At 42.0% G+C, this 24,065-nt stretch overlaps 2 protein-coding genes across 6 annotated transcripts in view; one reads left to right on the top strand and one right to left on the bottom strand.

Annotated features, from left to right (window-relative positions):
* LOC135992900 (6-phosphofructo-2-kinase/fructose-2,6-bisphosphatase 4) overlaps positions 1–8,708 on the top strand; it is a 47,805-nt gene extending 39,097 nt beyond the window's left edge. For 2 of the 3 annotated variants that reach the window (XM_065642323.1, XM_065642321.1), the window contains exons 13-14: positions 1,268–1,332; positions 8,454–8,708. In XM_065642323.1, the coding sequence (XP_065498395.1) occupies positions 1,268–1,332; positions 8,454–8,513 (125 nt within the window). In that variant the 3' untranslated portion in view covers positions 8,514–8,708. Of the gene's footprint in view, positions 1–1,267; positions 1,333–4,022; positions 4,285–8,453 lie in introns of those variants that run through there. The other variant, XM_065642322.1, reaches the window with a different exon arrangement.
* A 3,722-nt stretch (positions 8,709–12,430) lies between these two features.
* The window catches only part of PRKCD (protein kinase C delta), a 66,164-nt gene continuing 54,529 nt past the window's right edge, over positions 12,431–24,065 (bottom strand). For 2 of the 3 annotated variants that reach the window (XM_065642291.1, XM_065642292.1), the window contains exons 9-18: positions 23,524–23,624; positions 22,276–22,372; positions 20,695–20,828; positions 19,896–20,069; positions 19,227–19,318; positions 17,899–17,961; positions 15,606–15,744; positions 14,572–14,760; positions 14,202–14,330; positions 12,431–12,898 (exon numbers count right to left, since the gene is read on the bottom strand). In XM_065642291.1, the coding sequence (XP_065498363.1) occupies positions 12,740–12,898; positions 14,202–14,330; positions 14,572–14,760; positions 15,606–15,744; positions 17,899–17,961; positions 19,227–19,318; positions 19,896–20,069; positions 20,695–20,828; positions 22,276–22,372; positions 23,524–23,624 (1,277 nt within the window). In that variant the 3' untranslated portion in view covers positions 12,431–12,739. The remainder of the gene's footprint in view (positions 12,899–14,201; positions 14,331–14,571; positions 14,761–15,605; positions 15,745–17,898; positions 17,962–19,226; positions 19,319–19,895; positions 20,070–20,694; positions 20,829–22,275; positions 22,373–23,523; positions 23,625–24,065) is intronic. The other variant, XM_065642293.1, reaches the window with a different exon arrangement.

Below are 24,065 nucleotides of genomic sequence, written 5' to 3'. Positions count from 1 at the left end.
ATGACCCTTTAGTTTATATTGAAAGCTTTCCATATGATATTTTTTCATCTCTTAAGCTCAGCCGGCGGTAAGGACTGCGAGGTCTCGGTGGAAGCACATCTGCTGTGTAATGCGTCCTTAGGAGCGGCCACAGCCAGGGCCCAGAGCTTCTGCTCGCTGTGGGGTCAGCAGGATGACCAGGGACTCTTCCAGTGGGAGATTCGTGCTTTTCCCCCTTAAAATCTGTTTTCTTGTTGACTATTTTGCAGTGCTGGCCCTCCTGCAATGTTTGTGACAAATGGGGTTTCTCAGAATAGGTTTTCCTAAGGAAAGCCAAATATTTGTCTTATTAATTTATATTAGTTTTTTTGAAAGTGCAGTGCTTTTCTAAAGAAGGGCTAGAATCACCTTTTCCTGGCATGTAGTAGTTTCATGAAGTGGCATGTAGTAATTCTGCGGTGCATGTTGTGACTTTAGGAAGTAAGTGAGCAGAAAAATCTGAAAAACTATTGGTGATGGAAGACAGACTCTGTGGTATGTCAGAGGAATTTGACCATTAATGAAGGTTGTGCAGGGTAATGCTACTTTGTAAGAGTCGTGTTCATGCGAGGTGAGACAGCGTTTTGGCAATTCGATGTTGCTTAAAACGATGTGGCCTCAGTGTATTGAGTAACTGTAATTCTCCTAAGTGGGTCAGCTTATGCTACCTACGTAGTAGTTGTCTCTTCTGACTTCAGTTTTCCTCACTTCTCTGGAGTTTGACAGTTTTTGGGTGGAGAGGAGAAGTCCTTTCCAGAAGTCAACTTTAAACTTCTGTTTAGTTGGGAGTTAAAACTCTGGTTTGCACTCAGAGGAATGGGGTTGCTAATAACACGCAGTGTACCTTCTCGTAATAATTTTCTTGTTTTAAAAAATGAAAGTAGCGTTTATCTTCTGCATTACAATGAAATTCTAAGAAGTTGAGGGTGTTTAAAAACCAAAAAGCTACAAGTAAGAACTTTCTGACTGAATGTTGTTCATGTATGTTTAACCATGGGAATTTGTTTCAAAGACAATAATGATAAAGCTAAGGTGAGAATAGGAGATGGATTATCTCATTTGGAATAATGTTAATCGTGGTGGAATAGATTTGTTCTAACAGCTTTTAAGTATTCAGAATTTGGGAGATTCTAGTATAAATCAGAAGGGGAAAATGATTAACCTTTACTAGCTCAAAACCGGATTGCATCTTTACTATAAACACACTTTTAAAGCCAACCAATTCTAAAAATGTGTTTTCTATCAACAGGATGTAAAGTCGAATCTATATTCCTGAATGTTGAAGCTGTGAACACACACAGAGATAAACCTGAGGTAAGAATGGTTTTCAGATCAGATAACTTGACATAATGTACTATCTGAGCTGATTTCCATTGTCTTGTGGTTAGAAATGACTCGATAACTCAGCTGAGCGTATTTAATTTTACAAATCAAGCTTTACTACTGGTTTGCTGTTTAGGGGCTGTGGAGGAAATCCTTTTTATTGAGCAAATTTATATCTTACGTGCGAGCTCTAGCAAGTAAAACGGGTCATCGTCAAAAATTTCTGCTTCCCTTGCAGATCCTTGTGCTAATGCTCCGGGGTATGGCACTGCTTCCGTGCGGAGGCTGAGCCGTGTGCCCACTGCTGAATTAAAAGTCAGTTTGATAACCTGAGAAAAAAGGGCTGTTTGTGCTGGTTTTCAGAACAGTGGTTTATTGTGAAAAGGAATATAGCGATAAATGTGTTTTTATGTGTATTCAGTAAGGCACGCAACAGAAAATGCGTTACTTATGTGAGGGTGCACATTTGTGGCAGTCGTGCAGAATTCATGCTGGAGGGGTCTGCAAAGAAGTTTTGTTTTAATGACTTTGGGTGTTTGAGTTCTGCAAACACTGCCTTTTGGTTGTTCATAGCCAAGATGTTTTCTGGTAGACAGTCGTATTGTGTATTTCCTCTCTTCTTCCCCTTTTTCCTTCTGCTTTACCACTTTTGTGTCGTAGTTTGGTTTAGGAAATCCATTCTGTTTTCTCAGTGCCTAAAATGCGTTGGAGAAGCATGGTGAAAATAGAGAGGGTGTCTCCGAGCAGGTGGTACGTTATCTGTGTGAAGGGATGTAGATCAACTGAACATCTTTAGTTTGCCTTATAAAATATTAGTGCTGAATTTACAGCTTGCTGAAGTATCTTGGGAATTGCTGTTGGAAATGCCACTTTTCTAACTGAAGATATTTATTTTGGGGTGAGAAACTCCACCTGAATTGCTAAGTGACTCTAATTAGCACGTTTAGCCAGTGATGGAGCCGCATTGACATTGGGTTTGGCTGGTTGTATTTCAGGTGCATGTAGAGGGTGATGCAGAAGTTGTATTGTAGTGAACACAAAGACACAAAGCTGTTTATTTAGAACAGAAATAAATCGGGTTAATGAATTTTAAAAAAGAAAAAAAGGACCAGAGGCATTTTTACCGAAAGACCCCAAACACTCTTATCCCTCTGTCCCCGAAGCAGTGCAGTGGGGGTGGTGGTAGCTTTTCATGCAGTGGGCTGAACGAAGGACTGAGTTGATCCTGTTCTGTTTAAACGCTGCTCAGAAAGGCTGTGAAAATTTCAAAGTCTTTCAGTTACATCCCCTATGAAAATGTTAATTAATTCTGTAAAATTTTCCAATGGTCTGTTGAAGTCAAAGCATTTAATGAAATACAGTGTCACAGATAACAGCATCATCAAACAATGAAGCTGTTTGATGAAGTGTGCTGTTCTGTGCCCCCACAAGTGATTTGCAGCGGTGTTTCAGAGCAGCGCACTCCTGGCTGCAGCTGAAAGCGTCTATTTTCACATCGCAGGAATGCGGGGAAAGCACCAGACTGGTTGTGGTGTGTGTAAACTTCATTGTACCATCAAGATTTGTCTGAAGTGGACTGAAGCCTCGTGTTTGTCAGCATTGTAGTGACTTAAGTTCCTGACCTTTTCAAATGAAGGAGTCTGTAGTCTTTTAACTGAAAATAATTCTGGGGAGTTACTTTAGCTGTTGCTTGGGTTCCCTCTTTGGGCCAGAAGACAAGCACTGGGGTAAGATGTCTGCTTTCCATCTCTGTCTGAGTGAATGACAGACAGGGAGACGGCTCATAGCAAGAACTGCAGATCCCCTTTTTGCTTTTGTGGATGGAAGGGGAGAGGGAGATGTTAGTGAAGCTGAGTTTGCTTACCAGGGTGTAAAACAAGTACCACTCATGAAACCGATCAGCATGAGGTTTCAAGAATTGGCAAAGTTTGGCCTAAAATGGGCCAAATCTTAGACTGAGATCTTGGAAGGAACTTCACAACAGTTTATCAGTCTTTCTTGGTTGAAGGGAGAGCACTGACTGCACATCTCTGGTACCGTGGTAGGTGTGACTCCCGCGCCGGGTTCCGCACGGCTGCGCTTCCTAATGCGAGAGTTTGGCTGCTCTGCTGTTCTGCTTTTGCTTGGGTTTGAATAATTCGCTGCATTGAATGTGATTTTTTTTTCTCTACAGCCTCTGCAAAATGAGGTGAGATCTAGGTGGTGTGATCAGTCTTGAATGGTCAGGGTGTCTGGGAAGAGCTTGTTCTGGTTTGTCAGGTGTAGTCCATTGCCTGTAACACAAGCAAATGTTCAGATCTTCCCTTGGGGAAGAAGTGTGTGGCACAGTTAACAAAGCACTGTAAGTCGCTCAGTGGATAGCAGTGTACGTGCTGAAGGACGTGTTTCAGTGATTCCAGCTTGGGCCTGTGGAATGTTTCCTCCTAAACACGAGTGACCAGAGCTTTCAGTAATACTATCAGTGTGGGATCAGCGATTACTGTCCCTGTTTTCCTGCTGTCTGGTTCTGGAACACCAACCAGCTGTCAATCTGCTGTGTTCTTGGGCCGTGGGAGGTTAAAAGAAAATCTCTGCTTTGAAGTAAATGCAGCTGTGTACTTGTAAAGGAATCTGATTGGTGTTTTTGTTGCTCTTACTGCTGCATGGTAAATATTCTCCTCTGTATTTTTATTATTATACAGAATGTAGACATTTCCAGACCTCCTGAGGACGCTCTTGTAACAGTCCCTGCTCATCACTGAATCCCGTGTGCTGATCAACTATCGAACTTGGGGTGCTGTTTTCATCCTACTACTTCAAAATAAACAGAAAAGCTAATAATTCCAATCACTTTGAAATAAAAAAGCCTCACCCAAACCCAACAATTCAAAACCCAAACCAAATGTTTGTACAGCACATGACTTGAAAAAAAAAATCAAATCACAATAAAACTATATTGCACTGGTTTATTTATTGTGGATGTTATCAAACACTGATCGGCTGTCACTGCATGCTGTTTTGGGAAATTGCTGTAAGTTAAAAATCCTGCAGCATTAAGTTTTATTGTAACAGCCAGCAATCTTTTAATGTTAGTTGCAGTGTGTTTATTTATGAAAGCCATGAAACACAACATCCTCTGTGAGATAAGAAAAAGCTGAATTTTGATTTCTAGGCACCAGTATTATCTATTTCAGTGCCCTTGGGAGTGATTGGACTGCTACGTAGCATAAAATAACAACCCATAGTTACTGTAAAAGCTTAATCCTGCTGATCCGTAGCTCTCGTGCTAGATGTGCTAATTACTGATGTGCTCTTTGAAGAGAGTAGCAAGTTTTCAGTTAGTTCCACAATCATTATTTGAGGTAGAGCAATGTGCATAAATATTTTTAATATATGACTTTTCTTAACAGCTGTTCTGCATTAACTAGGCTTTAGGGTTTGTGGGCTGGTGCAAGTGATTTTAAATTTCCTCTTCCTGCTTCTTGTACAGATGTGGGTGATCGAGCATTTACAGCTCTTCTCTGTGTATTTTATACCCAGATAGAACCAAATAATCTCCTGGCCACAAAACCTCCTGGCTGTGCCACTTGGTGTTTAGTTAAACCAGTGTCCCAGGATGGGCTGGGACTGGGGGAAACCTGAATTATTTTATTCTCTCTGTCATCACTGTGACATGGGAGTGTTTTGTCACTTTTCAGTGTTTAATTGCTCCAACCTCTTGGCATGTGCTTTGCCACAGGAGATTTGAGCCTGCCCTACCTGCTTGCACATTAATTAGTGAGTCCAGTTGCTTTTATCTGATGGTTGAGGTGACATCCCTGGGAGGTCGCGGGGACACTGGCCATAGTCGGGTGCTGCAAACCACACTGAGACGGCTCGAAATGCTGTCACCTCCACGGGCCATGACTGAGGAAACACTGTGCAGGTCTAAACTAAACTCACTATGTTTTTGATAGAGCCAAATTCTGCGCAGGCATCGCTGTGGAAAAACTGGGTTTTGCTGCTTGAAAAAGGATGTCGTGGGCTGTTGGAAGGGGTGGAGGGGGAAGATGTAAGGGGCAGAGCGTGGCTGGGGAGGAAAGCTGGGCTCGCTTGATCTGCAGCTGGCAGAGGTGGTGCAGGGAGGGAGAGCGGCGGCTGGGACCCTCCGTCCCCGCCAGGACCCTCCGTCCCCGCCAGGACCCTCTGTTTCCACCAGGACCCTCTGTCCCCCCAGCTGCTGCCAGCCCGATGTCCTGGGACTGTGGGTGCCTGTTCTCTTCACTGAGCATAAAGCTCACTGTGCTGATGGGTGCAATGGAGTGGGTATTTAAAAGCAGTTTTGCGCTCTAAGGGGTCTCCTATTACAGCAGAGTTGCTTAATAGTCCTGTCTGGCTGATTTTCATAGTAAAATCAAGGCCTGATGTGAGCGGGAAGCAGCAGCGACTGTTGGTGGCACAGCTCACCAAGGGACAGCAGCTGGTAAGTACCAGCTTGTCGATCTGTGCTGTCTCTTTCTCCCTTTATGCCGGTGCGGGTTGTTCAGCTCTGCAGGGCCCTTATTAACTGCATCTGCTCCGCTGTCTGTGTGGGTGCAGTGCCCTTCAGAGCCCCCTTCCCGAGAGGAGCCTTCATGCAAGATCTCCCCATTTTGGTGTGAAGATCACATCAAAATAAAACCTAACTGGCAGACTTTGTTCTGTTTGGAAACCCATAACTCTTTGTTTCTGTGGGAGGCTCTGTTCTGTAGGAAAAAAAAAATGAAGCAGGGAGGAGTGTAACGAGGAGAGGAGGAACAGCAGTATAGAACCGTATCTGGTTAATGTGTGTATTTTGAGTGTCTGCAGAGAGGACTGGGTGCGATGGACCCTTGTGCCAGGCACCGAGAGACCAGTCTGCTCCTGCCCCGGCGAGCCCTGAGCCAGGGGCTGCCTGTGTGTCTTCCTAGAAATAGTGTTTAAAAAAGGTGCGTGTTGGTTTTATTCCCACTCCTGCATTTCCTGGGCTCTCCAGACCATGTTGCAGCTGGTGCGTGGTGGTGGTTGCTGCTCCCAGGGTTTTGTGCAGCTGCGCTGGGGCCCTGCCCAGCAGCTGCAGGGACACCTTTTGGTCCCAGAGTCAGGCTCCAACCTCGGCTGTGTTTCTAAGCAGCAGCTCTGTTCTTGTTGCACAACTGTTCCTCTTGATGCTCGTGGCTATTCTGGAAGCGGGTGCGATCCCAGCTGCCATGATCTGATGTGAATCCTGTAAGTAGGAATCCATGTACCATTAGTGAGGATATTAGTCTCTAAGCCCCAGTTCACCTGGTTTTGCAGGTAGGTATTCTGTTTGTCTAATTATGGTTTATCCTGGATGGAGTTTTCTTTCTTCAGCATGACGGTTCAGTGTTCACTTCTACAGCCTTTTCTCCTTCACATTTATTCAAATTGAAGCACTTTTTTGCTTTCAACTCTTTTGACTGTGTATTGATATTGCCTCTTGGGTCTGTTGCTAAGATGCTGCTTTCATCTGATACCTCTCAGTGATGTAAATAAACTGTATCTTCTGCCTTGTCCTGACCACCTTGTTTCCTTTCAGTTTCATGTTGGAGCTGTCTGGTTCTTGCTGCTTGTGGACTAATTTCCAGCACCTCTGGATTCCTGTGTATTGATGCTCCATTTCATGCTCCATTTAATTTTCTTTGAATCAACAGCAGATGCTCTGCTTAAAATATTTTAGCCAATAATCTTGGAGTGCCTGTGGAGACACCTCCACAGTCCTAAGGAGTTTCTGGGTATGTTGCTAAGAAAAATACAAACAAAGGAAACAAATGCCAGCATGGTTTTTTTCCTCCATTATAGCCAGGCAGTGTGTGACCTGTTTTGCTCAGCACTCATGTTTTTAGGCGGTTGCAGACACTGTGTCCTTTGCTGCAGAAGAGGTACCTGTAGGAGCTTCTTTGTGAAACAGGGTGGTTGTTTTCCATCAAAGAGAGGTCAGAGTGGGTCGGGCAGTGTGTGCTGGTGGCTGCACAGGTCTCCAGGACTTGGGCAACTCATTCCGGCAGCATTTGTGTGTGTGTGTGTTTGTGTTCTCGGAACCTTGGTGTAGTGTTGATAGTGGAAAACTGGGTGATTCACCCAGGGGCTTGAAGGCTGATGAGAAAGGAACAGGCTGACACAAACGCAGGAGAATTGGTGAGCGCAGAAGTGGTGTGGGTACAGTTAACCCCCAAATCAAATCTAGCGCTGGTTATCTCATATTTTCATAAGAAATGGCTGAAAATCCTAGAAACTGGGGTTGGGGAGGGGAATGACTTGCTTTTCAGGTTTATGCATTTTGGCTGTTGGAGCCATGTGTGTGCTGAGCGTCCACCTGGCAGGGTGCTGGTGGGGCTCTCCTCTCCCTTCGGCTGGACTGAAGAGATTTGTTCTGAAAGAAAACTCTGATAGGGTTATAAAACCACTGAAACATTATCTAGTATCAGTGTGACATCTGCCAACATGCCCATGTATCCTGAAGTGCATTTAAACTTCTATGTTACCAGCTCTCTAGGGAGTTACTCAGAACCGTTCCAGTGACTTGGCTGCTCACAGAAGGGATCAGAATTCGCTTTATAGCTGTTGATGTTAAGGATTTATTCCTTGGAGTGTGCTGGAAACAGGAGAGATGGGCTTCCCTCCCCTCCAGCTTTTATCAGCTCTTGTGTGGTTCATGACCTTTGCTGTGTGGTTTTGTTCTTTCTTAACACTATATGCATAAAGACTAGGAGGTACAGTGAAATAGAAAAATGTGTTTAAAAACAGTGGTTAAGGGAAATAAGTCTTAAAAACCATAACATTGTGACCTGCATCTGGTGTACAGAGAAACTGGTTGTCCCAGCAGACCTGGTGTAACACGTGTCCGCGATGCTTTTCCCCGGCAGCACAGAGCCCATGTTCGGGTGCCTGAGGGACTCGGGCTTTGCAAAGCGCGTTGCGGCCGGGCCGAGGTCTAAGCCCGGCTCTGACTTCCGCCCATGGGCCGGGACCTTTCCTTTTGTCTTACAAAACATTTCGAGGAAATAAGCATTAAAACTTGCTCATCTTTTGCCTTGTGTAATAGCCATGTGTTAAGCAAACTACAGCTGATCGTGAGACTTGCTTTAAAAACTTTTTTGTCTTTTAATTTGCAGAATGTAGGTGTGGATCGCTCAAGAGAAGAAGCTTTGCGGACAGTGCCCAACCACCTATAGCTCCGGGTCCGGGGCGCAGCCCTTCCCAAGCGCCAGAGCGTTCAGGAGCAGCTCAGGTCCCGCAGAACGGAGCCGGCGTCGCTTCAGACATTTCGAATGTGATTTCAGCTTCTTTGGAGAAAACCTGCAGTTCTGGATAACTCCCAGTGCCGAAAGGTATCAGTAAAAAGATTTATGGGAAGCAGAGTAGAGTTGGTTTTAGATTTTTTGGTATGTAAATTTGTGCAGTTTCAGTGGTTTTTATTGTTCATCTGTGGATACTGCAAGACGGTTAATTGCCCGTGTCAGTTTTACTGCCAGATTTTAACTAGACTTTACTTCCTTTTTTAAGTGTTTCTCTAAGAGTTCCTCCTACTTTTACTGTGAATGATTGCCTAGAATTACATGGAGATGTTTTTTTCATGGCATATTTAACATACATGAAATTCTACATTTTGAGCATTGGAGCCTTCATGTTGCAAAACTACTTTAGACGGGAAAGGCCGTCAGCTCTGATAGCGCTTGCGTTTTAAACTGAGCTTTGGTTTGCCAACCACAAGTTTGAATTTTTCTGAAATGGGGACATTTCCCCTTGGAAAATAAAACCATTAGAGCTAGATTGGCTACCTGAAATATTCTGCTGTTTTAGCAAGATTTTGGCATTTTCCAGGGCCCAGCTGTATTTTGGAGGACTGTGAAGGACACAGTAGTAAGCTGTGAGTACAGCTAGAGCAAGTCGTGCCTTCTGCAGTTACAGGAGGGGATGAGCAGCTTTTCTGAGAATAAGGGAGGGGAAAAGGATTTAGGTTGTCAAGAGCTGGAGGAGCTGCTTGTCTTTAGCGCTGTGATTTATTTTTTTAGGCAATTTTTGGAATGAATTTCAACATAAAGTATATGTTTCTCTTTTATAGCCACATTTAAATATGTACATCAGGAAACAGTACAGAAAGGTTAGTAGGTGGAGTTTAACCCTTCTAACAGCTCATGCCAGAAAAACACCAGGTAAATTCTGAAATTATTTTTAACATGGCACATGTGCCTTGGGTTTTTTTGTGTTGTTTTTTTAAGCATCTTCCAACATCCTAGTTCTTCGCTGCTCTTTTATACCTTGTGAAACTCCAGTGCTAAAAATGGAATTTTCTATGTCTGTTGAGGCCTTTTAACTGTACTAAATCGGTGCGTATTTTGTATCGGCGTTACCGGACAGCAGAAGCGAGCGGCCAGCGCTGCTGGCCCCGAGCTCTGAAATGAGACTGTTCTTTGGTAGCTGGACTGTGTTTTTTCTAAGGACTTCTGCTCACCTAATTGAGCTTATATTACATACGTATATTACATACGTTTGTGGGTTTTTGTTTTGTTGGGGTTTTTTGTTTGTTTTGTTTTTAACTCCTGTGTGAAATACTGGGCCCTTGTAATGTAGTTTTGCAGGCAAAGGCTAAATTGTCTTTTGTTTGTGCAGGGTTTATTAAATAATGTGCTGCTGTTGTGGTTTGTTTTAATAAGCTAATGTCAGCAATAGACTCAGCTCTGGAAGTAAGCCATACCATATCGCTGGCTCCGATTCCGAGGAGGAACGCGTAGGGTACGGAAGGACCAGAAACCCCTCGCTTCAAGTGCTGCTGTCTAAAGCTTTGTGCGTGTGGTCCCTGTGTTCGGTAATGCCCATTTCAGATCTTTATTAATTCAGTCATGTCCGTAGTCATTGTGTGAGGAGAGACCACACAGTGCTGCTCAGAGAAGTTAATTTATTGATGCGTAGTTAACACGGGCACCTTCGTGGCAGAAATGTAGAAGTGATTTCCTGTCCGGCTTCGCTGTGTGCTCGGCGTGGCAGAGCAGGGCTGAGCTCCAGGCAGCCCTCGCTGCCCCAACCTTCACTGTCCAACCGTGACCAGCAGCGGTCAAACAGTTTTTCAATTAAGAAAGTCAGAGTTTCTCTGTAGTTACACAGGGCAAATCCCGGGAGACTGTATTAGAAAAGCAGGGTTTTGCCAGCAGACTGTGGTACTTGTAGAGCTTGGACCTGCTTGGAGGAACGTGGAAGGGAAGGTTTCGGTACCGAGAGCTGAGCGCCAGGGCCGCTGCTCCTCACGGTGTGAGGCATCTCCCTCTCTTCCTTTCTTTCTTTTACCTCTCCCAACTTCCAGAGTTGCTGTACAATTCCTTGAGGCTCAGTGTTTTATGTATAGTAGGTATTTTTATAGCCTGCTTTTGAATATACTGTGATGAGTGTTTTACTAAGTCAAGTGTTCAGTAAAAAGAATTGTATACAGGTGTAAATAAACTGTTATGCTGATACTTGAAGAGAAAAAAAAAATAGTTGTCTGTTCTGCTTTAGGAAGGTAAAAATCACTGATGGCATCGGCCCTTTCTAGCTGGCAAGAGCAAGTGCAGACAACAAGTGTAGATTTGAAGCGAGTGATCGGTTCTCCCTGGGGTGTAACCACCTTTCTGGAAAGGCACTGTCAAGAATTGCAGATTTTTGTCACTGTCTAAAAGCTGCCTGTGTCCCCCACCCCCCGATGGAACCGTCACTGACAGGGGAGGTGACAACCCTCGTCCTGACCTTGTATATTTGTACCCATGTTTATTTTACTGCCTTCTGACTGTTAATACACTTGCTAGCTCAGATGCAGTCTTTTTCTTACATTGTTGGCCTTCGTCATAACCTTTCAGACAAATGTAATCATTTGACCTTTAATCCAAGTAATAAAGATCAAATGCTACGACGTGTCCTGATGGGTGTTTCTTTCTGTGCCTGTTTGCAGTAGCTGAAGTGCCGGGTGAGTGTCCTGCAGGTTCCACAGCTGTTGGAAGCGCAGGAATTGTACCTTGGTTAAGAGAGTTTACACAATAGGCATAAGGATTAAGTTAGTTTACCCCATTGGTTGCTTTACTCTCACAAATAACTGTAATCTAAGTAACAATCTAGTAACTGAGGAAGATGTTGGAAGAAGCTATGGAATAAATACAAGTCAAGATTTGCATGCACAGAGGAGAAAGGTAAGACTATTAATTTTACCTGGTCATTGATGTTTTAAGATCTGATTCATTCTCAAAGCTACACTCTTCTTATCTTGTCTTCCAAATGCTGCTTTTTAGAGAAAGCTGAAACCCAACAGCAAAATGCAGCAAAATGCTGCCTTCTGGTACCAATGTGCATGTATGGGTTAGGTAGCTGGCATTACATTTGCAGGGGTACTTGTCATTCTGAAGGATAAGGACAAAATTAGTTACTACTTTGTGGTCCAGAATTGTGTACTGAAATTTTCATGTCTTGTTGATCACTGTATACTCTTGGGTGGTAACCAGTTGTATCTGCTGAGTGGAAGCAGTGTTTTCATTTTTAACTCTACTGTATATTTATGTTTGTGTGCGACGTAATTTTTTTTTTTTTTTACGTTTTAGAGCTTTTAAGCTGCTTTCTGGACAAAATTCTTTAATACCTCCATCTCCCTGTAGTGTGAGGATGACCTTGTGTAACTGCGTTGGACAAACTCACCAGTACATTTTTTTTCCTGCCAGCTCAGTGGTTGAGAAAAATGAAATGATTTGCAATATCAAAATTCAGCAGTTTGTATTGCCACAAAGCAGGACATGGTTCTGTGCCCTCTGCGCAGCACGTAGAAGGAGCCACAGCTGCTGTATGAAAAACAAGCAACTAAAACTGGAAGGAAGAATTTGTGCTTGGTGGTTCAGCAAGTGGAACGAATGCTCCACGCTGTTGTTACCTGACTATCTTCTAATTTTGTTTAATTCTCCTAAAATATTTGTTTTATTTTTGTAAGTGATCAGGGCTTACAAAATACTATTTTTTACTGTAGTTTAAAGACAACTGGAGTTTAATTGCATATTTCTAGAAACAAGTAATAAAACCATGAATGAAAGTTTAATGTAACTTTCTTTTAATTGAAGACAAATAAAAGAACCAAGGGCTCAAACAGTTTTAAAAAGACATCATCTGTTCCCTAATGTCTTCTCTCGAGCAAAATATACAGCATATATATATAACATAACTACATTCAAGTACCAAACAGAATTTACATTTTCCCAAATATAGAAAATAATGCACATGATTCACATACCTTAAACCCAACCATGCATAAAAGAACACTGCCAATAAATCAGAAGTTTGGCATAATTAATCACACCACTGTGTATTGTTCTGAAGTACTGACATCGTTGGAACACATAACAGTTCAGTTTCTAATGTTTAACCCTGATTTTAAGTCTGACTGTTCAGAGACTTACTTGTCTAAGATCTGTTCAAATTTGGGGTTAATAAAAGAAAATCCAGCAAATGCAGACTGATCCATGGACTCGATCAAGTTTTTGTCGCTGTAAGACAATTTTGGCTTCTCACTCAGAAATTCTCTGTCAAAGTTGTTGTAGTCGCTTGCTGACTTCTGTGTTAAACAGAGAGGGAAGACAGTTGGAGACAAACTTTGTCATTTCTTCCAGAAGAAATTGCTTTAATGCGCAAGGTTAGGAAGTTATTTCTTGAGCTCCCTCCCTCCTTCTCCCCTTTAGAGAAAAAAACCCCTCCTTTCTTGCCTGTTTTAACAACACTATAAGATTATAACTGGGCAATTGCTTATTGTTAGTTGAAAACAAATATTAGCACCAAGTGGCTTTGGAGAAGAACAACCACCTGGATTTGTGATAACATTTCATAGAATTACCCAAAACTTCTCTATTGACAAAAACAATGCAGCACTTAGATTTAATCACATCATTTCTTGCCATTTTAAATTATTGAAAGCATTTTACAGCCTGTATTTGTTCAGAGAAACTAAAGCAATGCCTTACAGCAGCTGCTTCGTGTCTGGGTAAAATATTTGTGTCTGCTGTTACTAAAGCCCGTGGTTTACACTGCACACCTCCAGAGGTGACTGTTTGTAGGATCCTCATGTTTGCAGAGTTTCCATTTCCAGGAGAACCTGCACCATGAAGCTGCCTGTTCTGGAATGGGACAGGTCTCTACATTTTGGAGAGACTGCATTACCTCCAGATCACTTTGCTTGTACCAGTAACAGGGTGGAGGACAACCGGTGTGGATTTTTAACCAGGTGAGAGCAGCAGCAGCAGCCGCCCACGGTAATAACAGACTGTGAGTAACAGGCTGTTCTTCACAGGTTTTTATCAGGTAACATTAAGTATGTACATTACAAACAGTTCTAAGTTCAGTAGTATAGAGAATGCATCTTTTTGCCCACTTGGAGACTCTCAGAGGAGTTTGAAGAGTACGTATTTAATGCCTGCCCAGAACACCCTCAGGCAGTTACCAAGTGAGTAGCCCCAAGTTCATGGTCCTTCTCCCACACAGCATTAACAGAAAACCACAAGAAACTATCAACATTTTCAAGATGGAGGCATATAAAACATAATTTTCCAACGATCTAAAGATTCAAGAAGAATGGGTATCAGAACTACTAGTTGATTTTCATGAAGATTATATTAATAAAGAAGCTCCTTGAGCAAATATAAGCAAACAGTCTTAATAGGAAGATTTCAGGGCAGTTGGAGGAATATAGTGCACCCTTTTTATACCTGACCCACCCAAGAACAACGGGGTTTGAGATACATAACTCTCATTTATAAAATGTAAGGAGAAACAGGGGGATAGTCTGAGCAAGTTAGAGTCATCAATCCATTGCTCCTAGGCTGACATTTGCAGTGCTGGTGCAGAACAAAGAATAACCCACATACCACTTTCGGCCTGAACGGAGGGTCCACCTCCCTCTTCTCCAGCGCCGTCCAGTTGATGGTTTTGAAGAACGGGTGGTCTCTGATACTCCCAGTGACCCCAAGTCGTCTCGTTGGATCCCTTTCAAACAGCTGCAAGAGAAAACACCCGGTAAAGCCTCCTGTCTGCTCAAAAGGTAGGTGGCACTAGAAGAACAATGGGTGTACTGCTAAAAGAACAAAAGTTGCTAACAGTAAACAGACCATTAGTAATTAATCTTTCCCTTCATTAAAGTAATTTGCTTTCTGATAAACAGCTCCTTTTAAAAGCCCAGATTTGCATCCCCTCCGCCACATGCAGTGCCGTGACCCACTCATTGATCATCAGTCCTACCTTCTCCAATATATCCTTGGATTCCTTGGTAATCCAGCGTGGGTAGTGAGGAGTGTCCACTCGGATTGACTCAAACAATTCATCTTCATCATCCCCATGGAAAGGGGACTGTCCAATAAGCATCTCGTACAGCAGGACCCCAAATGACCACCAGTCCACAGAGAACGTGTACCTCGAACCTTGCAGGATCTTAGTCCACAGAGGTGCAGAGGAACAAATACAAGTAATTAATAAAAGGCAGCAATAACATACCAAAACCAGAAGAGTGATTTTAAAAGAGAATATTTAACTAGGGTATTTTGGGGGTGGGAGGTGGAATCAGCAATCTGAGAAATTGTTGACACTGCTGCACAGCTGGAGTTTTATCCTTGGGTGGAAATGTGACCAGCTCAGCAGACAGGTCTGTGCTCTCATTCAGAAATTTTCTCCATTTACTTTAAATAGCCGTACACTTGGAAAACATCTTTGGTGGTTTCTTTATAAGATGAAGGGAGAAGCAAGTACCAATGAGAATTAGATTATTACCAAACAGACTCCGACTTCTTTTATAGCTTTAGAAATCAACTACCTTACTTGGCCTACTTTGCAAATTGGATTAAAAACCAGCTATAACAGGGAATTTAACTTAGTGAGATTTCCCCTTAGAAGCTGCTTTTGCTTTGAATTCTGGTTGTTTGCATGGGCACAAGTCTGTTCAGCTGCAGTGCATATACATCCAGGTTTTAGCTCCGTGTGTGTTAGCTGTCAAGGCAGAAGGGAAAAACTATTTGTTCAAAACCTGAACATTTTAACATTTCAAAAGAACGTTTTATTTTGTTTTTTAAACTTGCAGCTATAGAACATTTAAAAATCTAAAGTACCTTCTGCCAAGAACTCAGTTGTTGTGTGTTTTTTTTTTTTTTTTTTTTCCCCTGTGCTAATTAGACTTCTACATTATTGAACTATTAGTCTACAAAGGGATGATTAATCACAAGGGCCCTTCCAACATCAGTGTATCACGTCCATCCCTGCAGGACATGGCAGTGGACACTGACCTCTGGAGCAATGTAGTCGGGGGTCCCACAGAACGTGCTCGCCTTGTTCTCACCACCAACATTTTCTTTGCACATTCCAAAATCAGCTATTTTGATGTGGCCTTCTTTATCAAGCATCACATTGTCCAGTTTTAGGTCCCTGCAAAAAGCATTTTAAAAAAAAAAAAAAAAGTAAGGAAAAGTGAGTCACTTTTGTATTCAGATCCAGTTTCTTCGCTGATAAACATCTACTCTTCATCATACAAAAAGGCTTTTCAGGAAAATAATCATCCATCAACAAAATATGTCCAAAATGGTACTTTTGTACTTCGAAGGCAGTGCAGAGAAGGGAAGAATTCTCTCATCAGGAGGCTGAGGTGTATATTTTGTGTGTGACCTTACAATCCCCTACACGTGCTCTCAGATCCAAAAGCACACCCAGGGCTTCTGTTCCCCTGGGAGGAGGTGCCAGTTAAGCCCCACAGCTGGCAGGGCTGCAGCTGTGGTGCTCCTCCAGCTGCGGTGCTCCAGCTGCGGTGCTGTACCAGCTCACGGCACAGAGGGGCTGTTGGATCCTTAGAGCCCCTGGCAGAGTCACAAGTGTTTGAAGCCTGCCCGGCTTCTAACACCACCTGTGACTTGTTCCTAGTTACACCATGTGTTGTGGCTGCGGTCTGTGAAGTGTCCTATTCATGTCTTTTTTTCAGAATAACTCTACTCAATCCAGGAAGAGCTTTTTAACAGCGGTTTCCAAAAGCTACGTTCCCTCCCTTTGACTGTGGTGCATTTTTTGTCCATCTGGCTGCAAAAGCACATACCAAGGAGGGCAGGCTGGAGAGAAACTGAACAGCCCTTCTGCTTACCAAGGAAGTCTTGAATAGAGCACAGAATTTTACATGAGAACAGGGCAGTCTTTTCTCCTTGGTAACTTAAGTTCCCAGTATTGGCTACTTAAACTGCTCAGATGATGAGCTGCAGCTTAGACCAAGAGTCCCTGATCTAATGCAATGCACCACAAATCCTTCCAAGTTTGGACAATAGCTACTGTTCAGTCAATTGAATATATATTGAATACTGTTCAGTAAATTGAATATATTTGAGATGGGGAATACTGATGGTAACTTAGGGTACTGCTACAAGTTCTAAAATCTTCTGTATGGATGTGCACTTACATGCAGCGCCTACCTAAACTGCTCCAGTCAGGTTCTGTGATTACACTGGTAAATATCCTGTGTGGACAGGGGAAAAAAGAGGTACCTTTGGTTTTGCTGGAGTCTTGTTGGAAAATGGTACTGTGTCTCAAAAATACTTCATACTCTGAAATCTCTGTCCAGGCACATTCTAACTGAATGTAGGGAAATTTAACAGCAAACCTAAAAATGCTCTAGAAAATCTGAGATGAAAGGAATTTGTGCTATGACAACATTCCTGGAGTTTGATCCTTTCTTGTATAAAAACCTGCAGGAGGCAGTGGAAATACAGTTGGGTACGTTAAGGACATTCCTGGGTTACGGCTGTCTCCTCTGAGAGCAGATAGGCTTGTAACAATCATCCTTTGTCACCAAGGAGGATTCCTGTAACGTCCATCCTCTTTACAAACACTTTTTCTGAAATACTAGTCTCTAATTTCAGAAATTTGCTTTAAAGGCTGGATGCTCCAACAGATGTTTCCTGTTTCTATAAAGGGAGGTGGGCAATACCAGCTGTTTTGGGGTACATTTACTTAAGTTACCTTGAGTAACTTGCTCGTAAGTGCACAGCCATTGCCCTTCCTACCTGTTTGCCAGAGAGGTAAGAGCTACCTGAGCAAGTAGTTACCAAACAGTGCTCTAGAGCTGCGAGCGGTGTAAAAAGGCTGCAGAAAGGAAATTAAGAAAAAAATCTACATAAAAATAAACTTCCAATCTCTCGTAGCGTGGGTTATTTACAGTAAGAAGTGGCTGATCAGGATCTGGCCCCTGATGTTTCAGCCTGGTGAGGCAAACGCAGATGATTGTCACCTCAGTGCTGTTCACAGGGCCGGCAGGAACCGAGAGCCTTGAGGACCCTCTCCCTTGCCACCAAGCTAAACAGACTCATGATTTGAAGGCACCGTTTAAAATAACTGAAACAAAACCACTATTGTGTAACATTCCATCATTCTGGTTGCCAAGGAAAAGACACAGATACAGATTTGTTTCAGGCGTGTTAATGCCCTTGGAATAACATCAGATCTGACAGACGGTGTTTGCTTGTCACATCCATCAGTAATTCAAACATGCATGAAGTGCTAAGACAATCCACAGGTCCCACACTGGAGCTAGTTGGTACTCACCTATAAATAATGCCTTTGCTGTGAAGGAACTGTAGCCCACATAAAATTTCAGCTCCATAAAACCTGAAAAGACCAAAACATCTTGTAATCCGTCTTGCTCAGTTACAACAGTCAATGCAGCCGGCCAAAAGAGCTGCCATAAGCTTCTCTTCATGGCGTGAGAAGTGCTGTACGTTTCTTTAAATACAAATATACCTGTATTTGTATAGCTGGGTGATATAATCTGTGTTAATACATGTGTTAATCATCTGTAGTATCTAATGCCAAACAGCAGAGGGAACACTACAGCAACTTGCCTTAATGCTCCATTCCACTTCCATGAGGGAACAGTGGCCCATTTCTACTCTTTAATGGTCTGTGTATGTTCTTGGTGATACGCATCTGCATTTTGAAAGACAGCTACTGGAAAGACGCTCCCTGGGTTGCTTTAGGAGGGACTGGGCACCAATGGCTCAGTTAGAAACACCTCACCTCCCTCCCTCTGCACCTGCCCCATACAGCACAGTGAACAGTAGCATCACTTCAGGGGCATTCTCAAAAAAAGGAGGTGATAAACCAGAGGACATGAAGGGAAATGATCCCACCCAGTCAGTTTCCTTAGTATAGCACCCAGTAACAGAAGTAGTTTTCCAGTCTGGTTATACGGCAGCACTGGTGTTTACAGGTAGGTCCACTTCCCTGCACTTCCCAGGTCTTGCACGCACCCATTCAATGACACAATTAAAACCCCCAGGCTTTTGGGTGAAAAAGGTAGAAACTGACCTAAAACTAAAGAAAATTATTGCAGGTGAAGTAACAATAATACAGTATTTTTGCATCTTTTAAAGTCTACGGCTTCAGTGATCTTTAAGCCATAGGTAACTGATGCAATTGCACTTGCTAAACAAGGGGCTTAGTATCTTGTGGAACATGCAAGTTATCCTTCTGTACCATCATGTCACCTCAGCAATACTAGTAAGTAATATTGTGTTGTGTTTTTTTTTCTCATGCTGTTTTCCAGTTTTTCCATCCAAATACCATCCTGAGGGACAAGGAAGCTGAACCTTGTGCTTTCATTGCTGGCTCACGTTGCAGTTTACTTGGCATCTCTAGGTACAAGCATCCCCTTGTAAAACATCACCCTGCTACATAAATTAAGAAAACTTAACTCCGCACATCATTAAGTAAGCTGCTTCATTGCATTAAACCAGTGTCTAGAAATGCCTTTTCAATTATCAGCCACTGAAACTGGAGTGAAATACTGCAGGTAAGTGGTGCAGAAGTAGAAGCAGTAAAACCAGAGAGACTGAAGTCACTCAGAGATGGGGACTGAAGGGTTGTGGACTTACGTTGCTCTGTAGAGATCAAAACGCCCCTTGTCTTGTATGTGGAACATCAGGTCTCCCCCATTCAGGAACTCCATAACAAAGAACAGATGTTGCTGTTTCCAAATAACCAGAGAATGGAAAAGTTACTGATGCTATTGCAACCCCATATAAAGTAGCGATGTGGCTACTGGGGACCGAGGAGCTGCTTTCCTCCTCTCCTGAAGTATTTTTCTATTTCATGCACGCCTAAGAGCATATGAGGCTCCTACAGATTTGAATAGCCTGGCTGTGTATTATAAAGCTAAATAGCTGATGTTGTATTCTGTGGGTTTCTAGACATATATAAAATATATAAAAACATATAAAAATATACATTTACAAAGACTGACCTCTCACAGTGATCTTTCCCCCCCGGCACTGAGGATAAAGCTAAGATCAGGGATTTAAATTAAACTGCCTCTTATTCCAGATTGCACAGATGCTTTTTATGATCTTATTCTGTTCTCATCAACACATGTGGGGGTCCATACTCATATTTACTTTCCATAAAGCCTGTGAACTACTGCACAGAGCACAAGAAAAGGAAATTTAATTCTTGCATCATGAAGTTACTTTTACTGGACTGCTGGTAACAGCAGCTGTTAAAAGGCTCTATCTGTTGTGTTGCTGTTGCCACTGGGCTTTTCTTACCTTTGTCTGAAACGTGCAGTAAAGATGCGTGAGAAATGGATTTTCCCATGCAAGTGCGAGGACCCTCTTTTCCACCATGGTACATTCCACATCATCATCAATTAGCACCACATCTTTCTTCAGAGCTTTGATAGCAAAGAATTCATTCTTCCCTTTCAGCTCAGCAAGCAGAACCTACAAAAAATAAAAGATGAGATTACAGCACACATAGGAAAGACTGTTGCTGATAATATTCGTAAAGTCAAAGGTGTTTATAGCAGGTGCAATGACAATTAAGAAAACATTTAAATGTGAAAGATGAGTGAGATTTGGGAAGGTGAAGTTGCTGGGCACAGAGATGAGATGGGGCTCAAGAGGGCAGTTTTTCTGTCTTGTGAGTGTTTAAACAGAAGACATGTGAAGCCTGTTGCTTCAGAAGAGCTGTAGCTTCAGACAGCTGCAGACACAACCTGGGGAGGTCAGGCTGTTCTCCCACAGGAGCATTATGAGGCTGCTTCTATATGGAGTGTGTGAACATAACGCATCCTTTTGCACTTTGGTTCATAAAGGGCAACTCCTCTGCCTTGATACTAAATAATTGAAAAACTGTTGTGCATTATGAATCAATTTTGAGTTTAGACAAGATTCAGGCAATGAACTTCTAGTGTCTTTGACAAAGATGGCTATTATTCAACTCTGATAAAAGATTATCTACCCAAGTGGCTGTAACAGCAAAACCTTTCTACTTAATGGAAATAGCTCATCACATTGCAGAGATCAACAATGCAGACACCTTAAACTCCATAAGTTTGTTACATACCTTTCCAAAACTTCCTTTCCCTAGTACTTTATGGAAGACAAAGCTTTCTATGTTGAATTTTCTCCTGGTTGCAATTCGTGACGCTGTCTTGGCTGTGCTGCCCTCCCAGAGTTTATCGTACTCGCTGCTGTCTGCTAATTGAAACAGGGAGTTTAAAGTTCAATATATGCAGAAATACTGCCTGACTCAGATGCTCTGCTAAGAAGTCAGTAGTGACATGGTATTTCAATGCATCTGCTGCTGGAACACTGGCAAACCTAAACGTAAGGGCCAACTCCTGTATTTTATATCAAAGTTTAAATTACTCAAGTGTACTTGGAAGTGTTGGACTTGAACTGAATCTGCCATTGTTTCTGATGCTGAGTTTAAGCAACACTTAGGCATTGTAAAAATCAAAAGCCCTAACTCTCCCGTACGACTAAGATACAGACCATAATTTGTAGAAAAAGATACTTTACAAGGACTGCTTGTGAACAAATTATTTCTGTTAGCAGAACAGGACAGCCCCTCAGCCTAAGCAGAGAGGCCATAAAACAATCTGATTTATGCCTGATGGTCGCCAAGAAGCATGACCATACAGGTTAATCCTGATTATATCCTAAAATTAATAACTGTACTTTTTTTTTGACCTTCGCTGGGTCACCACGACAACTGATGATAATCATGACATGATCGTACGTACGCCCCACAAGCTGCCCAGCATCTGTGATAACCCGGGGAAGAATCACAGCGGCTGCACCCTGACTTAGTATTAAACTAGACCTACTTTGCAAGAGTTGGTTGGGGTTTTTTTTTTCCCAATCTGTTCTAGTGAACCAGAACAAGTATGATAAATAATATAAAAATAATTTTCTTACCGGGTATTTCAACAGCATTAGCTCAATGCATGGATGAATATATAAAATCCTGTACCACTACAAAACCACCCGTTATCTCTTACTGAGCCTGGTGAGTTCCATCTGGTAAAAAGTTACTTCTACTGTTGCATATATTTTTGCATAAGTTATCATAGGCTAGCAGTTATGAAAACAGAGCTTACAGAATGCTAGAACTCTTTAGCAATAGTGTAAAAAAACCCCTCGAAACCTTATTCTGAGCCTCTAGAGACAGGATTCCAGGTACTACTAAAACTATTTCAGCTGTTTAATCTCAAGTAGTGTTTTGGCTACTTATATTCTAAAATAGATAGCGTTTGTCATTGGTTGCTAATGGTTTGTGAACAAATCACGACAGTTAACAATGTGCATGACACTTCAGTTACAGGAGGGAGGGAAGGGGATTTATGTGCATATCTGGCTGGTGAGACACCCTCCAGTTCATCACGGGGAACTGCGCTGCAGTGAGGAAAACAAGTGCTTTGCAGAAAGGTCAGTAAGGTCATGGACTAGAAACTACAGGTATTTATCAAAAGTTATGTAAGCTTTTTGTGTGGCCAGGAAAAGGTAAAAAGAAATATATGCGTATATTTTTTTAACAGTTCTTCTTAAAAAATTGTCTAACATAAGGCAAGAACAAATATGTTGTTAGTTTGTGTAGCCTGGTAGGTAAATTGCTAAATTAAGACACTGTAGCTTTTCTTACCTGTTGTATCTCCTCCTGGACCTTTAGGTTTCTTATCGAAATCTTGATAAATACCAACATTTTCTACAGATCCAGAATCAGACTTGCGTGTAGATTTCTGAGGAGGGGACCATTTGAAATTATATTTGCACTATTGCTTTATAAATATTTATAACAATAGCTGTTAAATGTAACATGATGGCAGTATAAACTATTTTTTATTATTAATTCCTTGCACAGATCTTTTCTCAAGAAGTCTGGTTCATAGACTATTTAGCCACATTCTTTACAGCTTCAGATCAACCAATTATTTTTTTTTCAGTGAAGGAAGTAAAGTAAGTCACTGAAATTCCTGAACAGTCTATGTCGTATTGTTCATTGCAAAATTATTAAAGGTATAATGGTTTGAATCTGCAGCGGAAAGAAAATGTACCCTTGGACATATGTTCATTTGAAACAGGAATCACTGTCACACTGGGCAAGCTGAAGTCACATCTGTGCGTGACATCCGTCTTTAGCACAGGGAAACAAATTATATGTGTGGAAGATCCCTGAGATCAAATTTTAGTAATGAAAAGATTGAGCGCTTTTGTGTTGTGAAAGAGCCGGTGCAACAGCTCTCAGTTTTCAAAGTAAATATCCTGTGAAAGCCCAGGAACACTCGGCTCAGAGGAAATACTGTTGGCTTTTGTCATATATTTTCCTGTTTTATTTCAGAGCTTGTGTCTGAATCTTTATTGCAAGTCAGAAGTCGACCACAAGACACAGCCATGCTGCAGCAGGAGATGGACAATGTAACTATGGGACCAGTGTTAATTCCAGAGGAGTTTTCTGTGTGTATATATTAGATTAATAAATTTTGAGAATATCTGGTATGTTTCTCCAGATTTATTTAATTTTAGCATTCAAGTGGAATTCTAAAGTTGTAGCATGGAAAAAACAGATTTCAGTGTTATGATGCCGCTGTTTAAACAATTAAACAGAAAGGGAGAGAATAACCTTGGCACCACAGAAGAACAAAGTTGGATTTCATGAATCCACACACCTTTTAAAATATTCTTTGTTAAGTGGGATTTTTTTTCCCCCCAATGTCAACTTTACACTATTGACATCCTTGTTAGTCTCTTTAGAGTTCAAATTAAAAAGAGAAAGCTGTTTTCCTCCATTCCAAACTCAGTTCCCCATAAAAGTGATACAGAAAAGATGAAGCAAAAACCCCAAAATGCTCTGCAAACAACTAATCACCTGAGAAATGGCAATAAAGCATACCTGGCTAACTTGATTTAATGCTTCAGCTAGCAACTTCTGGTTTATTCCACATAGGTTTGCCACCTTCGTCTGGCATTTATGATGCACGTTCATCCCACATTCTAAAAGAAACGTAAGGATGGTTACATAAGCATCAGGAAAATACTGTCTGACATTACAACAAAAAGGGCTGTTTCTCCGTGCAGTTCAGAAACCTTGTTATAAGGCCAGACTGGACATGGATCTATCACTGGTAATAAAACTGCAATTTTAATCTTTGACCCAATGAAAGCTACAAAAATTGTTCAAAAGGAAAAAGCTCCAATCATCATTATTCTCAAAACCTGTTACAATAAAGATCATCTTGCCTTTTTATGGGAGAATTATAAAAATGGTATTTACAGTAAACTCTTTCAGTACAGTAATACCTTAAGTCAGACTCACCAAATTTCAGCCATTCCCAAAGCAGTAATTCTGATTATACTCAAGGTCACACCTCCACAGCATGTTTTCTGACTGCATTAGAAGCTCAACTTGGCTGAGCCGTCACATGAGCCAAGTGC

Source organism: Caloenas nicobarica, chromosome 11, assembly GCF_036013445.1.
Source record: "Caloenas nicobarica isolate bCalNic1 chromosome 11, bCalNic1.hap1, whole genome shotgun sequence".
In the NCBI taxonomy this organism is placed as follows: domain Eukaryota; kingdom Metazoa; phylum Chordata; class Aves; order Columbiformes; family Columbidae; genus Caloenas; species Caloenas nicobarica.
This window is presented reverse-complemented; position numbering and strand designations above follow the sequence as displayed.